Source organism: Python bivittatus, unplaced genomic scaffold (genome assembly GCF_059951505.1).
Source record: "Python bivittatus isolate LINGU-HERP-01145 unplaced genomic scaffold, Pbiv_v1 ctg000410_np1212, whole genome shotgun sequence".
Taxonomy (NCBI): domain Eukaryota; kingdom Metazoa; phylum Chordata; class Lepidosauria; order Squamata; family Pythonidae; genus Python; species Python bivittatus.
In genome coordinates, this window is record NW_028277067.1 from 1,532,942 (window position 1) to 1,551,912 (window position 18,971).

General features: G+C 38.7%; 1 protein-coding gene across 2 annotated transcripts in view; it reads right to left on the reverse strand.

The window, feature by feature from the left end:
* Positions 1–17,689, reverse strand: part of ADAM11 (ADAM metallopeptidase domain 11) — a 94,136-nt gene extending 76,447 nt beyond the window's left edge. For both annotated transcript variants that reach the window (XM_088143340.1, XM_025164531.2), the window contains exons 1-11: positions 17,635–17,689; positions 15,121–15,191; positions 14,402–14,571; positions 12,757–12,939; positions 11,957–12,007; positions 11,415–11,484; positions 5,622–5,674; positions 4,220–4,256; positions 2,453–2,495; positions 741–833; positions 252–372 (exon numbers count right to left, since the gene is read on the reverse strand). In XM_088143340.1, the coding sequence (XP_087999466.1) occupies positions 252–372; positions 741–833; positions 2,453–2,495; positions 4,220–4,256; positions 5,622–5,674; positions 11,415–11,484; positions 11,957–12,007; positions 12,757–12,939; positions 14,402–14,571; positions 15,121–15,157 (858 nt within the window). In that variant the 5' untranslated portion in view covers positions 15,158–15,191; positions 17,635–17,689. The remainder of the gene's footprint in view (positions 1–251; positions 373–740; positions 834–2,452; positions 2,496–4,219; positions 4,257–5,621; positions 5,675–11,414; positions 11,485–11,956; positions 12,008–12,756; positions 12,940–14,401; positions 14,572–15,120; positions 15,192–17,634) is intronic.
* Positions 17,690–18,971: the final 1,282 nt, after the last annotated feature.

The window sequence follows — 18,971 nt, forward strand, 5'->3', positions numbered from 1 at the left end:
TGTAAGTCGAAAACCACCCGTACTGCATCTGACTGCTTTCATGATATACTGTAATGCAATTCTATGCATAAGATATTTGTAAGATATTGCTGTGTATCAGTTGTAATAGATGTTAGCAGCAACAGCTTTAACTACGTGCAACTCAGCTTTTATGTACCTGGTTCAGGAATGGCAGATGCTGTCATAAATGGGCATCTCAACAAAGCCTAGATATTTCTAAGGCAGTCAAAGGTGATGGGGTGCTTTCTTACCATCTGTAACTCTGTGAAGGCTTCTTCACAACACTCACAGTAGCCCTTCTGTGTTTTGGGCATGACAGAGCAGACAGAGAGAGTTTGTGGTTCATTGGGTGACTCTCTGGTTTTGGGTTCTCTGCAGAAAAATGATGGGAAGGGATACATGAAGAACTTCCATTCCCCATCACATAAATCCAAGTCTCTACTTTACTTTCATTCATTACAACTTACGACCCAACCTCACATTTTCTTTTTTCTGTGCACAACCTTTGGACCTCACCTAGGTCCAAAGCTGCCTTCTGAATATGAAGATAGGGAGCCCCGCCACCTATCAGAGTTTCTAAATTTTTCCCTTTGAGCACATAGTGAGAAAAAACACTGCTAGAGGTAGAATTCCTTGCCAGCCTAGTTTCTGTAACTACACATGAAGTTTGGGTTGTGTCTACTGCCAAATCTTTCCTAAACAGCTTCATTGCCTTCCCCAATTCCCACAAGTATACTTACTTTGAGCTGGGTTCAAATGGGCTACACCTTCTCGATCCTAGGAAATATAACTGAGGAAAATTCTTGAACAGTTTAAAAAATGGTCGGAGTTGCCTAGATAAAGATGAGAAAAATGGTTCAATCTTGGGGAGATAAATAGCAGCAGCCTTTGAAGAGACAATTTTCCCCAACAATAGTAATTTCCATATGTGTTGGACTTCAACTCCCAGCCAGAATACAGGACTTCCAGTTGGAAAAATGGGATGGTGAAAAGTACCAGAGGATAGTCAGGAAATGCACTATCATGTTAAAATTTTTGAATGCCTTAGTGGCTTACAATACCCTGTAAAGGTGTAGTCATTTATTTTATCCTTGTTTTAAAATAAATTTATAAACAACAAAAAACACTGAAAATGGTATTCTTCTGCACGAGCTATCTAAGCTACAAATTAAACATTCTATGTAATAATTTTTACATTCTTATTTGGATGGTAATTCCAGAAGGTAGACTAAGAAATCGCTGTTTGAAGCCCTATTATTTATATTATAGGCTCACCTTTGTCACCCATGCTCTATGAAAATGTATACAAGATTTATACAAACCAGTTAGTGAGATCAACTAGAGTGAGGAATCATCAATATCCAGGGCACAGCCAACTCGAATTTGCTTTTCAGCTAATTTAGGTGAGACAGTGAAGGGCTAAATTGGTTTCTGGCTACATGAATGAGCTGGATGAAGTCAAAATGACTGGGACTCACTCTAGTCAAGTTGAAGATTCTTTAGAAGTGTGGTTTATCTGTCCAAATGACTATGACTGCTCTGTTTTGGCTGGCCATCAGTTATGACCATATTTCTGGAAATACATGTTAGGATTAGTTATCCAAACTCCAGGAATCTCTAGTTCAAATTGCTGTACATAATGCATTATATGCAGGACTGCCTTCAATAAAATATCAAAAACTGTGGTTAAATAAAAATATAGCAGCAGAATTACTACAGGTAACAGGGATGGGTTTTTATGATCATGTTACACTGAAGCTTCATCAACTCAGTGATTCCTTATCTGTCTCAAGGGGCAGTTTTTGGCACTTAAGGTTCTTCATAGGTGTCTGCCCCAACTCTTAAGGTTACTTTAAAAAAATATTCCACAAGATTCCCACACCTTCAAATATCTGAAGGACCCATTAGACAAAACAAGAAGCAGGGTGAAAATTTCTATAACTTGTCAATAAATAAAAGCTCCAAAACCAATTGTAGTGCCAGAATGATTGTCATTAAAGAGAACTATGCTTTTAATCACAGGAGGAGATAACCATAATTATCTCAAAATAAGAGATGAAAGGAGTGGAGAACTTCAGCCTGTGAGCCAGATGTGGCCCATTAACCACCCCACATCCAGCCTGCTGAGACCTGGAAAGAACCCTTCCCCACCCCCATCACAGGAAAAAAACTCCACCCCTCATAACCATTTTGCTTTGTGCCCTTCTAGGCTTGGAGAAAAAGGGGTAGGCATTAGTTCTGAGAAATGAGGTTTCAGAGAGGAGCAAGAGGCCTCTTCCAAGCCTCAAGAGGTCAGATGGGAAATCTTAGACTGCTCTTGGATCATAGGGCACTCTACCTGCAATCCATGCATTCCCTAAAAGTGGAAGAACTTGCGTGTTAGGGTGGCCCAAAGTCTTGTGTATTCAACATTAAAAAGCCAGAAGATGAGACTCTACTATACTCCCCTTACCTGCTATGGTCTTCAATTTTCACAAATGGTGGTTTCAGCCTCACTGAAAGAAACAAAACATGGAGAGTGAAAAGGGAAAAACAACTTTTGACAGCTATCAAAATATCAGAAACAACATAGATATAAATGTCCAGTTTTGGATTAGAAGAAAGATTAAAGGAAACCATAAAATCTGAACTCTAGCACTTCTCTTTAAAGTTAAATACTGGGCTGTCTCAGACTGGGGCTAGGGGAATTACTGTTAAAGCAGCCAACTCTGGAAGAAACAGCTGAGCAAGCTAGTGCAGGTGACTGTTACTTAAACATTGTGCAACAAGACGATTATTATATTAAAACAACAGTCTGCCTCATGAGCAGGCACAGTGCCAACACTAAGCCAATACAGCATTGTTAGTGAGTGGGACACTGTCCAGGGCTGGCAGCCACGATAGCACATCTCCAGAGAACAGGAGATGGGCCTGGGCTTTGTTGGCCATAGAATGAAAATCCATCAGCAGATTCAGATATCAAGAAACATTAAAAAATTTCCCAGAAGAGACAGCCAAGTATGGTAAGGAGGAAGCTAGATTGTCAAAGCCAATGCTAAAATTTCCAATAGAGAAAACAAAGGCAGTAAAAATTCCAGATTCTCATTGGCATTAAAAGAGGACTTGAAAACATGGAGTCCCACATGAATCAACTATGGTAAATCTATTCTGCATTTATTCTGGTAAGAGGTTCTGCAATCATTCTTCCTGCTTGTAGCGATCAAACAAATCTTCTCTAAGTTTTTTGGTTATTATAACCAAATTGAATTGGTCTTTTCAGCCTCATCTACCCATCTTTCTTGCTCTGGTGCGAAGATAAACTGCTGTTTGTTCAGGACATGTTGTCACTATAGAGTCACCATTTCACTACCAGCCAGCCACCATGACAGGCTGAAGCCAGATCTGTCAAAATGATCTGGCTGGAGTGATGTTTTCCATTGGAAAAGGCAATACGATTGCCTGGACAAACATTCTGGTTGGCAGAGGGGAGGAGCCTGGTGAGGACTTGCAATCTCTATGGTTCCAACTGGCCTGCTCCTGGAGTAGCCGCTCCCATCAGCTATGGGGCTCTGTGCCTCCTCAGCCATTTCTGTTTTGGGTGCTGGAAAGAACAGAACCTCCCCGGCAACCAGTCTTTTTTTTTTGGAATATCAACTTCCTGGAAGGTATTTCTTAAGGTTGATATTCTTCCCAGCAACCCCCACCCCACGCTTGGTTTTTCTCTTTTCCAGCAGCTGTGGAGGCTTGCTAGAGAAAAAAAAAACATGGCACAGTATTTCACCTTTCCAGCAAATATGGAGAAAAAGTAGGTGGCTTTTTTTATTCCAGGAGGCACAAAACTTTGTTGGAGAGGAGAAAAACTAGGGAGTCAATGATTCTTCACCCTTCCTCCTTCCCTCACCTCTGTGTTTCCTCCCACCCTCATCTGAGGCTACCAACTTTGCTGGCCTCATTTTGGAGGCAGTGGTCTTCTGAAGCAGCGTGCTTTCCTCCCATCTCAAAAACAGGAAGAAAGCACGTTGCTGGGAGAGTGGGGGAAAGCCTTGATTTTGTATGAAATTGCTTCCTTCTGAGGCCTCCTCTCACTTTTCTCATTTAAGCACAGAGTCCACAAGGTATATCAAGATGTGCAATCAAGCCACAGTGTAAACTCAGAATCTCTGCCAGGTTGTAAGCAAAAGGTGACAAACCAGATTTATGTATCTAGCATCTCTAAACAAACAAAACTTTCTCTACTCACTTTTTGAAAGTTGGAATCCAGAAGCAAGTACTTTCTCCTAAACCAAGAAAACAATACTAAGATAGGGCAGGATTCTAAACCTGCAGCTAGCATTTAAAAAAATGCAAACCATACATAAAATATGCATATTTGATTATTGTGAGCCATCCAGAGTTATTGAGAGTCAGGTGGCATACAATTTAATAAATTATTTTTGGTCACACAGCCAGATGTTTAGACTGGATTTGGCATTTTTATCCACCTATCGAGCCTTTCGCAAGGACCTGGGATAGGCAGATGTTGTTTGATGGAGTTAAAAGTATCGTCGCAGGATGTAAGCTGTTCCAAGTAAAGCTGCCTTTTGCAATGGACTGATGGTGATTTTTGTCAATGCCGATGGTGTTCAAATGATGCTCCAGATGTTTCAGGATTGCACCTAAGGCGCCTATAACTACTGGTACTATCTTTGCTTTCTTTTGCCATAGTCATTCTACTTCTATTTGCAGGTCTTTATATTTTGTGATTTCCTCTAGTTCTTTTTCTTCTATTCCTGGGGTAGGTCTGGATACAGAGAGCTCATGTGGTAGACAACAGGAAAAGAAAGCAAAGATAGTACTGGTGTAGGTTTTCACAGATGGTATCTGTTGGGCGGCATTGGGCTTCAGGACTTAGTGACCATGGTCTAGACAACAGATTTCCTGACGTTTCATCAGCAACTGTGGCTGTGGCATCTTCAGAAGCAAGGTGGTCTGTTACATAGATCATAGGCAACTGAACAGGGACTGACTGGGCTCCTGTCTTTATAGTCAGTCAGGTCACCAGGTATCTCTGAACTGTGGTTTATGCTCCTATGTCTCTGAGGCCATGGAAGGAGTAGTCCTTGGACTTTGCTCTCCTCAGACCAAGTCTAACTTCCGTCAGCTGTCCTATGTTACCTTGAAATTTCTTTGAGATTCTGCCTGCCATTTGATCATTTAACATTATGCAAACAGCTGAAAGAGAAACTCAAGGATCTTTTCTTTAACCTCTGGTTTCAGGATGAAACCCTCTCCCTCAATATCTGTGACAAGCAAGCACTACAGGGGCCATTTAGGTGAGGTGAATGGGGGTCACAATAATTTTAACCATGTTCAACTCTGGTAGACATTTGTCTGATGCATGTGTCTATCATGCACAAGAAAGAATGGTTTATATTAGTATTTCTCAACCTTGGCAACTTTAAGATGGCTGGCTGGCTGGAGAATTCAGGGAGTTGAAGTCCATACATCTTAAAGTTGCCAAGGTTGTGAAACATTGGTCTATTTCATGTCTCCCTTATTGCATGAAAAGGGCATTTGTACCTTTAAAAAAGGTATTTTTCCAACCTCCATGTTGTACTGCATGAGTCCCAATCCTATAATCAGAACAGCCCTTCCAACATTACCTTTCTTTGCAGAGGCTGCTTCTTGGATAACCTTTCTATGTAGGACAACATTTCTTGAAGAGCATTAAGGGGCCAGTATCACAATTTTTCCAAAGATAGTTGAGGGAAACAAGGCAAAACAACATTTCTACTTAATTCCTCCTCCTTGTAAGGAAAGGGAAGAACCGAGACAAAGTTTAACCACAATTTAGATCTATGACAGATTATCAACTTTTCAAACAACCACTGTGCTATATCGTTTAGCTTTATCTGCAGATATTAATAATTACCACATGCTGCTACTTTGGCTGGAAAATAAAGAGATCAAAATGTAACACATCTGGGAAGCACCAGGTTTGGGAAAGCTGAAATAGATCAGATGTTAGTTAAGAGGGGAATAAAGAGGAAATTATATTGCACAGAAAAGTAACCAAAATTATATAATTGAAAGAGAGATTAAAATAAGAAATGAAGAAGCTCAGGCTCCCGATCTGAAGAATAGTATGGCCCCAAGACTGTTGGTCTATATCACTGTTTCTCAACCTTGACAGCTTTAAGATGCATAGACATCAACTCCCAGAATTCCCCAGCTGGTCTATATGAACAATACAGGATTATGACTTTATCTTACAGAGTTTTGTATATCCGCACTCCTCTTTGTTGATGCTTAGATCTAACATGGACATTATAATTATACCCACTAAAGTAGCACAGATGCAAGGGGAAAAAATATCTACAAATATATCACTGAACACAGTCATCTTGCAGGACATTAGCAAATACTATTTTTTTAAAAAAAGAAAACAAACAGCATAGTGCATTTTACCTACAGACAAGTATAGTATGCCCTCTCTCATGTCCATCACAGAAAACTTAATATTTCTGATATCCCTTTATTTGCTTAGTTGCAAAATCTGTTTTGTGGCCCAAGTAAGGCTATATTTGCTAGCTGAGCAGAAATGAGATATTTTGTGCCTTTAACAGCAGCCTGACCAGCCTCCCCCACCCAAGTTAAAGTAGGCTTTTCATGACAGAGATTACCATCACCTAATAATGACTACATATCACACTGCTAAAGGCATAGGAGCTATAGACAGTGAAACATTTGGCAACAATAATCAAATATGAAGGTGAATCTGGACAGACAACCACTATACTGGTGAACACTTGATCCATTGCTCTGACCTGCCATCTCCTGGCAAGATTAAATACTACATTATTTTCACACAGAAGAAAAATGTATGTATTGTATAGCATAAAGCAGTGTTTCTCAATCTTGGCAGCTTGAAGTTATGTGGACTTCAACTCCCAGAATTCCCCAGTCAGCATGCTGGGTTGGGAATTCTGGGAGTTGAAGCTCACACGTCTTCAAATTGCCAGGGTTTAGAAACACTGGCATAAAGTCTCCCTTTAAGTTAAAGCTTTATTCTTAATAAAACTTTAATAGCTTTATAACTCTATTAAGTTAAGCTTCATTCCCAGTGACTTCATGGACAAACCCACATAATTTTCGTGGCAACAATATAGAAGTGATTTGCCCCTCGCTGCTTCTGAGATATTTTGTCAACTTTCCAGTTTAGCTTCTACACCTGGGATTCCTGTGCAAGTACTAACTGGGTCAATGGTACTCTGCTTATCTTTTTCAAGATCATCTAAGATTGGCTAGGTGCTGCCTTGATTGAAATCAAGGGATTTTAAATAATCGGACCAATAACAAGAGGTTTTTTATGACATTGAAAACCCAACACATAATGTTAATAATATATTGCTTGGAATAAAACATATTTTGAAGTCTAATTAAAACAAGCATTGAGGGAGCCAAATATATTTCCTTCATGAGAGAGTTCCATAAATCTGGCCCATTCCTGGAGAGGCTCTGTCACTTTAAGTGAACTTGATGATGGGCCTTCTGCTGGTGACTCTCAGACCATTCATAAAGACAAAAGTGGCCTTTAGGTGACTTAATCCTAAAATTTAAAATCAATACTGCCACTTTCAATTGATTCCAGAAACAAATCAGGAACTGGTGCTTCTGATATTAAATTGGAATAATATACTCTGAACACATCCAGGCCTTGGCATATCACACCAACTGAGGTTTACAAATTGTCTTCAAAGGCTGTAGATGGAATACTGCAATATAGTAGTTGAGTCTGCGTGTAATCAGAGCCTAACTGAAGTAAGGCCTGTTGCTAAGCTGATAAAATCATTCCTAGCTACTCCCTATTTTGTTTGGATTAACTTTTAAGTCTACCCTCATTCATTAAAAACTGCCTCCAAGTGCCCACTCAGCAATTCCACAGCAATATCCAGGATTCACATAGAGAAATGAGTGAAAGAGTTAGTACATTATCTTCATACTGGGGCTATGCTCATTCAAACCACATGAATTCTTTCACAATCACAATCATTATTATTAGCTACCACAAGACTCTGGAGTTTTATGTAGAGATTAAAATACATGAGGAACAAACCCCTCCCCCACCCCAACAATACCACCAATTGGATTCATCTTTCTAGGAAAGACTAGTTAATCTTCCTCAACCTGGTAGACACCAGATGTGCTGTGCTACAACCCCCAAAATTCCCATACAACTTTTCTGGCTGAGAGTTCTGGAGATTGTAGTCCTGGGATATAAAAATGGCACCAAACTGGGGAAGGCTGGAATGGAGCCACAATGATATAATTGTCTCTAAAGCCCATTCTTGCAATGTGATCCAGAATGTTTCCTCAGTATAAGGCATTAATTAGGAGAAAAATACTGTTTTCATTTCATATCAGAAACCAGATTTGGAACCAAATTAAATTTAAAAAGTCCTCTGAGACTGCCTGAAATTAAGAAGTAATTCTACTGTCTTAAGATAAAAGTGGAACATCAGATACAACCTGATAATAACACAGGATTATCGGATGTATGCTTGAAATTTAACAGACAAAAGCATCTGGGAACCCACTAGGTTTTTTTCTTAAAGGCAGTAACATTTCCTCAAGAAAACATTATCTGAACTACCCAAACCCTGAAACACATCCAAAACAAGGCAAGGACTTTGAGGGCCCTAACCAGCTAGCACTCTGCTTGTTGGCTACGTATGCAAGCAAGCTCAATTAGCAAGCACACTGCACTTATAATGGAGGTGGTAATTGGGATTTATTTACAACTCTTACCAATGCCGGCCTCTGCCTCAACAGAAGGCAGCACATGGCTTAGGAGGTGAGCAGGCTATGATGGGCAGGACACAGAAGAGGGATCAAACTAAATATTATCTACTACAGAAGGAAATGGCAACATACTCAAGTACTCTGCCAAGAAAACCAAAAGGACATTCATACCAGAACAATTCATACCAGAAATATCAATAAGATATTGGAAGATGAGCTCCCGATTGGAAAGTAGTCAACAAGCTGAGAAGAGTTACAAGAAACACTGGTACTTATGATGTGGTTGGATTAAAGCTGAAAGGACCTCCACTGCTAATGATCCCAGAAGCAAAAGAAAAGTTAGATGCTGTAAAGATTTCTATATCATTGGTATGTGGAATCTCAGAACTATGAACCAAGGCAAACTAGATGTTTCAGAGCTGAAGACTGAACACACAGGGAATTGGTGAACTGAAGTGGACTAAACTGAGTCATATCACACCAGAGGAACATCACGTATTTTACTGTGGAGAAGAATATTAAAAGAAATGGAGTAGCCATCTTTATTACCAAAAAGGTTCTTAAGTCAATGCTCAGATACAACCCCCAAAATGACAGAATGATCTCAATTCAAATGCAAGGCAAGTCAATAAATTACAATGACCCAATACTCCAGCTATAGAGGCATAGGAAAAAGAAGTCAAACAGTCCTATGGCGATTAGCAACTTCTTGACAACACACCCCACCAAAACCACTCCTAATTATAAGAAACTGGAATACTAAAAGTTGGAAATAAATAGGTTTCCCCATCCATGCATGACCCTATATAGAACCTAATCAGGTAAAGATCAGTCCATAATAAGTGTTATTTCTTTCTTCCCTACACATAGATGTTCCATTTCAATTCAAAAGGCAAAACCCTCAGCTCCCACTTTAAGTCATTGTCCATTTTGAAATTCTTACAGTTCCTAAGCTTTTCAGATTCTATCAGTTAAAAAATACTGATTTGTAACTAAAGACAAATGCTATATGTAAGAGGGACTTTGTACAAGATCAGACTGATCATCTAATCCAGTGCCGTTTATTCTAGATGGCAATGGCTTTCCAGGACTTAATTAAGCCACAACCATTTCAACTGAGGTCCTTTTCTCAAGCAGCACCAATTTTCTTTATGCCTCAATGACATTGCGGGATTTTTATGGATCTCAAGAAGCTGAACTTTTCACCGCAAAAACTTATTGACTAGATTCCTGCTCTAGAAAGAACACTGAAATATAGTTCTGCAGGGTTTCCTCTGGACCTGCAAGGCAGGTAGTTCCTCAAAGGTAGACACTTTCATCTCCAATCACTGTCTTCCTATTTACTGTAGGCAAGGCAACATGGTGCCTTACCATCATCTTCCCATCTATTCCAAAGGGCACTCTGCTGATTTCCCATATAGCAGCTGATGGTTGTTTTATTGGTGAAAAAAAAGAGGCCAAGGTTAGCTGCCATTTCTCATTCCCCATTAGCTAGCTGGAAGGAATACTGGGTGGCTCAAAGAAAACTATTGGGGTGCTGCTCAGCAGCAGAAAAATGCTGCTTAGAATCAGGACCAAAACTAGCAGCTGCATGTGAGAAAACACCTGAGAGATGGGTAACCTATGGTTTTCCAGATGTTGGAATATATAAAGCCTTATCACTGACTAGGCAGGGAAGTTTGCATATAGTAAGAGATGGCAGCTACTGGCCAAATTCTCAAACACATTAAATCACAAGGTAGTGTGCTTCATCTGGGCTTAGCATGCTACGTGTGAAGCAAGTCACTGTGGGTTGTTCAACTACCCGTGACAAAATCAAGCCATGATTTAATCAGTATGTAAATCCAACCAGTAATTTTCCATGAAATAGGAAATAACTACTAGCATTGCAGTTTGGTTAGTAGTTAAATCAACAGTTTAGTACTGAACACAATGTAGAGATCTCAGTGTCTAGAATAAAACAATGGTGCTACACTATACAGATGATCCTATTGACTATCTATTGTTCTCTTCCTCAATACATTCAAAATTATGTTATGTATTAAATGAGCCATGCAGGTTTCTATTTCTGCTTAGTCACAAAACTCATTTGTCAATCTCAGACAAGTCCCTTTTTTCACAAAACTAACCTCTCAGATTAAAAAAAATATTAAGAGAGAAATCAGTAAGGTCATTCTAAGATTCATAATGTATGGCAGATTAATATTAACATAAATTTAAATTGAGGTAGAAGAAGAAAGTACACAGACTGCATATGCCAACAACAGCAGTAATTATTCCTCTTTGTTTTTTTAGCAAGCAATAAGACTGAAAGGTAAAACTATTTTAAACTAGCTGGTATGTTTTAATGATATCCTGGGAACTAGAACTTTAAAGGAGGCAGCATCAAAGGTTCAATACCAACAATCTGTATAATTATATAAATGGCCGGGGAGTGGAACGGGACTTATATATAATTAAAGATAAACTGAATGTAAGAAAAGTAGCAACTGCCCCAAAACTCAGAAGATGGTATTATATCTGGGGTGGAATGGGAGACAACATAGGTAAAACTTTTAGGAGAGTTATGAATGCCTTCACTGTCAAGCTAGAATGGGTTGTTTTTCAACTTGCAATTTCATCTGCTCCTACTGTTCTCATGAGAAAAAGGATACCATCTGTGTGCATAATCTGAATGCCCCAGGATCGTGCACTGACAAGGATATTGCTGCCACTTATGTTGTCCTGAAAGAGAGATGATCATTTGGATTTGGTGAAATATCTCACAAAAATAGAGAATACTTTTCCAAAAAAAAAAAAAAAATCATTATTGAGTGGTTTTGAGAGAGAACTCTCAGGAAGCCCTCATGCCACCTTTCCATGGAGTATTGGACAACCCACTACTAGCAATGGACGTTTGGTTGACATACAAATCCATACTTATCCAAATACCTTTGGACAGAATCCTGGGAATTCTCCATAATTTCTGCAGTAAATCATTTTGGCTGAGTTGCTTGAGTCACTTGGAACCATTCTGCTCAGGGCCATCTATACAGTAAATCTACATTCTGCATTAGATGGGAGGCCCTGCCTTGTGAGATGGGCTGGAGCCAATGATTTTGGGGTAATGTTTCAACTCCAACTTTGTCCATACTTATGCTTCATTCACAGATGTAGACATCCCAGTGAAAGAAAAGCTAACAGCCACACTGCTTACCTGACTGCCAATAGCTTTATGTAAGAGCTTCTTCCCACGACTGACCAGGGTCTGCAAAATAGTTTTGTGGAGTACAGCAGAAGTGTTATCAAGGGTAGGGATGGAAAAATCAGGCTTTGCTGACCCTTGCAGTGGGCCTACATTCATTGTCTTTTCATGCTCACCAGGTCTTATCCGAAACTTCTTCATTTCTTTCCTGCTATCTGGTTGAGTAAATATATTTTTTCCCAAATTAGTGTAGGGTCTGAATGGAATGTGTAGAATGTACACATTTTTGCCAAGTTTTAAAGAGCACTGGAGAATACTCCTTGGCACAGATATGAAGATTATATGAACTAATGAGGTGGCTCTATTATTAACATCCCTTCAGCTATTAGTTTCCTTTACTGTTTTAGTTTGTTTTTATAGTTTTTAATGTTTTTAATAATTACTGTATTTATTGTTTCATTGGACTGTTGTATGCCGCCCAGAGTCACTTTTTGCAAGATGGGCGCCCGTATACATTTGATTAATAAATAAATAAATGTATTTTGGAACGTTCAAGTTTCAAAGATACCTAGAAGACTTAATCAGGATTGCAGAACAATTAAGAGAAGTTGCATTACTTGGGTTGATATCTATCTAGTCAAGCAATTCTCATAAGGAATGCCCAGTTCACTAGCACCCCACAAAAAAGCAAGTTTAAGAACCAAGGGTCAAACCAACAGATTAATTTTAAAAACATGCCAGTAACTTGTTCTTCCTTTTAAAAATGTGTGCAAAAAGGAGAATAAGCATTTTTTCCACTCCAAAGTTCTTACCACGTCCACTGGCTTGTGCATGGAGCCTCTCTGATCCTCTGGGAGCCTTGAAAAAGACTGAGTTCCAGCTAGGGCATCTTTCAGCACAGTAGCTGTTTGCTTCTCTGGCCTTCTTTCTTGTCTAGCTTCTCGGCTGCTAGAGATAACACAAGTCACTTCTTTGCTGAGAAAACTTTCAATAACCTAGGCGGAAACAAAGAAAGCAGAAATGGAGCATTAATGCTGTTTAGTCTATGGGATGAAATGGGGTGAATCAAATAGTTAATAAAAAGAGCCAGACCTTGTATAAGTTATTTTAAGTGACTGACTAATAAAGAATAAAGTTGTTTGAACTTGCCCACACATAGCAATGCAATTGCATATCATGCATTTTACATAAAATAGAATCATGGAGTTGGAAGGGGCCACAGGATAATCTAGTCCAACACACTGCAATGTGCAGAAAAAACAGTTAAAATGTCCTTGAGAGGTGACTGTCTTGCCTCTCCTTAAAAACCTCCAGAGATGGCAAACCCATGATCACCATAGGTAGACTGTTCCAATCTTCTTCTATTTAAATGAACCTAGATAGCTGCACCTTGTGCCCATTATTTCTAGCCCTAGTTTCTATGGTAATGGAAAATAGTTCTATGGAGCACTTTAATGTACCTGAACACTAATATGTCCCCCTTCAGTTTTCTTTTCTCCAGACTGAACATCCTAACCCCCTTCAGCCTGTCTTCATACGGTATGTATTTAAGTCCCTGTATCATCCTGTCACCTTCCTCTGGACTTCTTCTAAGCTCTCAATTATCGTTCTGGAAAACTGAGGTCCAGAACTGTACACAGTCCTCACCAATGCAAAGTAGAGGAGAATAAGGATTCCATACATCTTTGATATGGTGCATCTTCTAATATAGCTCAGAACTATGTTATTCTTTCTAGCATCTGTCTCACAGTGCTAGCTGATGTCCAGCTTGTTCTCAATGACCACATCAAAGTCCTTATTTAAGGACTGCATCCAAATCATGGCTTCCCCATCTTGAATGTGCCTTACACTCCCTAAATGTAATAACTTACATTTACACATTCTAATCAAAACAGCCAATTAACCAAAGTTTGTTATATTAAAGAAAATATCTAGTTATAATAATTGACACAACTGACACTTGTGAAATTATCTCTCTTTCTGCTTCCTAAACTACAATACTATAGCTTGATAAACAAAAGCCCAGCTCTTCTTGTGTTTGTTATAAAAAGGCAGCCTGTCCTACTGTGAAAAGACTATGCAGAACTGAACCAATGTGGTTCAAACAGAAACCGAAATATACCAGCCTTTGGGTATCATGTTACTGGAACTGAATTTGATAAAGAGAGAGGGGAAAAAAACAAACAAACAAACCCAGAACGAATGCCTTCATGGAATACACCTTCTCCACTAGAAATCCACCTTCCCCACCTTCAGCTGTGTATATGCAAGCTATTTATTCACTCGTGGGTAAAGTCTGGGTACTCTGGCGGAGTTATAAAACTGAGCTTCTGCCAAATTAGCTCTAATTCAAACAAAAGTCCTAGCAGTTGTTCTCCTTATGTCTGGCCACATCAAGGGGGCAGTTTTCCATTCCAAAAGACTACAGTACCAAGAGATACAGCCCATCATACTCACTCCTCCAAGTCGTTTCACCTTCTCTGCTAGAAAAGCCAAGTTCTTGCCACTTGGGAGATCTAAGAAAAAAGATTTCCCAGACAAAGGACGGCTTCTGGCTGTACTCATAGCCTCAACATCTTTCCTTGAGCAATTGATATGGCTGTTCTGGCTATGGCCATCCAGTGGAGCTGAAAATTAAATGGGATATTGTTCTTTACATATCATCTCAGACTAGTTTTATAAGTGATTTTATTTTATTTTTCTATTGTGTCAATATCAACTTAATTTTTCTATTTTACAATTTCATAAACTAAACAATCTCACTGCTGAATTGTTCTTCTTTCTGCAGTCTATGTCTCTGTATGCTATATCCCTGCTATAGATAATTGCTGAATGATTTTTTGTACATGATCAGTGACTTGATTTTTACAGTTGGATCCAGACAAAATTACAATGCAATTTCTACACCAAAGCAAGCCCCAGTGTGTTCAATACTTAGTTCCACTTAAATGTGTATAGATTTGTGGCTTTAGTTGTGCTTAGGCCCCTGTAAAACTACTGGAGCTCTAATTCCATTAATTTCTTGTCCATGTTATAAATTAGTTTACAGTATATTAGTGCATTTAGTGCATTTTGGAATCCAAGGAAATTACTGCCAATTTATCAATAGCAGATTATCAATTTCCATTTGGCTAGGGAACTATGCCCCACCTAAGATAATGGATGCATTCACTCACCAAAGCTTTGGCAGAGACAAAGTTCCCCATCAGTCATTTTAGCAGAAGAGGATGAGCCAGACCAGGATATTCTCCAGAAAAAAACAAAACAAAACAAAAAACAGGAGACTAAAATGCAAGTAGAAGTACAATACAAGGTCATGATAGCATTCAAGAAACTGAGGCTTTCCCAGAATGCCATTTGTTTTCTTATTTGACACACTCTTGTATTATTTTAATTACTGATTCTAGAGTTAAGCTTTAGTATTTAGAACTGAGATAGACTGATGCTTTAATAATATTTAAAACATTTTTAAAAACACACAAATTAACACCGTTTTAAACCAAGCAAGAGAATCTGATGGGAAGGTACCAAGATAAAAAACCTCTAGGGCTTCCATGAACAATGCAACAAAACTTCGAAAACACTAATAATGAATGTAGAAGTTAACTGCCTGTGCAAGTTTAACAGAGTGAGAGGCTAGGGCAGGCAACCCTCCCATCTTTTTGATTTTACTAATCCTGTTTTTCTAAGTAAACACACCAATTTAATAAAAAGATCCTGAAAACAGAAAAGAATGAAAAAAAAACCATAGGGGCAAAGCAGTGTTTTGCACAGATCACGTATACATCTTCCTGCCTGCTGGGCAGCAGTTCCAGCTATATGGAACCCCTGGATCTGAGGTAACAAGTTGAGTTCCTTCAGGCTAAAGCAATAAAGAGAAGCAGAAATCGTGATAAGGCCTTCAAGGAAGAGGTAGCAGCATCCCATTACTAGGATGACAGTTCCAGTCCTCTGCTATGTAGTCTTATGACAGAAAAATACCACTCTGAGGCAGAGGGTTACTACCCCCTAAATGCAATGCTTCTCTGGGGGGATATTTATTGATTTATTTTATATTTATATCTTATCTTTTATGTACAGGAGCTCAAGGTGGCATACATTGTGCCCCCTCCTTTTCTTTTTCCCGACAACAACAACTCTGTGAGATAGGTTGAGCTGAGAGACAGTGACTGTCACCCAATGAGCTTTTGTGGCTGAGGGTGGTCCAGAACCTGAGCCTCCCTGTTCCTAGTCTGATACCTTAAGCATCATACCCCACTAGCTGTCTTATAAACTTATAACCTTGTAATTTAAATTATAAACTGGATATACCTGAAGTGAGAATCTGTGAGGAAAGCCTAATACCTGGCGCTCTGACACTGTAAGAAACAATGAGTGGCAACTTTGGTGGGCAAGATAGATCATGGGGTGACTTGACTGCCTGGGGCAAATATCACAGCGGGTTCTTACACATTGCACTAAGCTGCAAACTTAATTCTTGGCCTAGCACAATATATTCATCCAATGGAGTTTAGTATTACCTGCAAACCACAAGCCAACAGCCATAATTTTAAAAAATCCTGGCTTGACATAATTTACAAAATCAGCTTTTGTCTATGGAAACGATTAGATGCTACCAGGAAGGGTTTAGTAGATTAAATGGAAGCACCAGAATATGCCTTTAAATATCAACCAGTTCTGGAAAGCAAAAGCAAAAGCCGTTGTCTTTTGTCATATTTGTTGATTTTCCATCATCATATAATTGCTACTGTGGAAACAAGATACTGGACTAGAGAGGCTTTATGTTGTTATGAGTACGCAAAACAGCTTCCTCTCACAGCAAGCTACTGCCTGGAGAAATGTAAAAATGCACACAAACCATGAAATCCTGTGTTATCCTAAAGAATTTATCTATTTTAGCCATGATGTAACCTTAAAGAGAGAGGATAAAATATAAATGCATTTATAACTGCTGTAAAGAAGATCAGAAGCTACTTCTTTATATCTTTCTTTTTCACTTTTTTCTTTCATTTCTTTTCTATTGACTTATCACTCTTCTTTTACTTTTCTTTTTTCTTTAAATTTACATTTTTTTACTTTGCAAAAAACTTCTTTAATAAAATTTTTAAAAAGATTATATCTATTTTGATATAAACATCTGTGTGATGCCCCCTTGACAGTGTGTCACGCATGTAAAATATAGTAATAATATAAAGTGGCTGATATATGATGTTAAAACTCTCCATTTATAGCACAAAGTCTCAGGAATAATATAGTTACTGGTAGATAGCACACTATCTCATTCAAATTGTAGGTAGAGCAATTAGAAGCAAACAGATTCTCAAAAGGAGGCCGTAAGGTAGTAATTCACCCGGGGGGGGGGGAGGACAGCAAGATTCCAAGGAGTTTTCGATAGCTCTAAAATGAAATATCAAAAATTGCTTGTCTCTCACCGTTACAATTCAACTACGAGAAAAAGAAAACCGCGCGGTAATAAGAAATCATTGACGTGCTTAACAACTTCATCAGATCATACTTCAAGCCATAGTGATTACAAGCAGTAACCCAATCAGTTTAAATTTATAGAAGACTATAAAGGGGAGAATTACTACTTTGATGCTACTAAAAAGTGAAAGCTTTACGCAGGGAACATCCTGAATATAAACCTAGCAATTAACTTTACGATATTTACACACAACAGCTTTACTTACATATAAAATCTTCTGCCTCAAGTAAACTTCAGACCTAATTTGACTTTCCCTGAAATGGCCAATGAATCAAATTTAAATTTTCTGCCTCTGACCAGTGTAAATTTTGAGCACTACGGTGGTGGGGAAGGTCCAAACTAGTTGGGATGGACGGGGGAGGGGCTTGGAACGTTGCGAAGGTACAAGGGAAATGCCGCCGAATAGGAAACCCGCTTGGGGTGGATGAGAGAGAGAGAATACGGTAATAGAAAATTAAAGGCATCAAATGACTTAACTAGAGAAACCTCGTCCTAACATGGGTTATTTTTATTCCCTCCCCCACGAAGTTCCTGTGCTTTTAACAACAAAGTGACAGGCATAAATTTAATAGGTGAAAATCATATTTATGGCTCCCATTTTCCACTGATTTGTGATTACTGTATATGCAGGGTTATAGGTATCTCTTAGAGGAATAGGATAAAGAGCACATGAATTCATTGATATCGGCTTGAAAATTGACTACTCAGAGACTAATCAGAAACCAAACTTAACTTAGGGAGAGGAATAACATACGCACTATATTGGCACAAGTGTCAATTTAAAAAGAACATTGGGTTGCAAGGTGAAGAGTTCCTTGTGTGAAGCCCTGAAGAATTATTGTTGGTCTGAATTTGCAAAGTGATAACTACAATGATCCGTGGCAGCAAATGTGACAAGGGATGTTGTGACTCTCATATAAGCCAGTGGTCTTCAGTCTTGAGATACCCAGGGAACCCTTCTCAAAGTGAAAAATAAGTGTGGAACCCATTTAATAAATACCTTTCATATAATACATTTTATTTGAACAAAATGTTACAATTATTGTTGCAATAATACATTTCATACAATATAAACAGAAACTGTCATGTGGAACCCCTGGATGATTCTCATGGTACCCTCAGGTTCCAGGGAACATAGTTTGAATACCGTGGGTATAAGCCAACACATATATCAGGAATAGACAATGCAGAGCTCACAGGTCCTATTGTTTCCCCAGACATCTCTGTCCTTGCCTAACTTTAAAAAAAAAATTTTAATTAAAAAAAATTAAATTAGAAGCTAGTATGCTGCAAAGCAAAACACTAATGCCTAGAACAGCCTTCTCTAATCCGACACACTCCAGATCCGCTGGGACTGCAAAGATCAGAATTCTTAGTCCAAGGCTGGGTGATAAATTCTGGGAATTAAAGTCCTAAACTACTGTACCTGAAATGCTATAAAAAGTTTCTAAACATTTAAAGATAGCGTTGTTTATGAAAATGAATACCATAACTGCAAAGTGATTAATAATTGCTTTACTAAGGAACCCAGTTTTCTGTGTT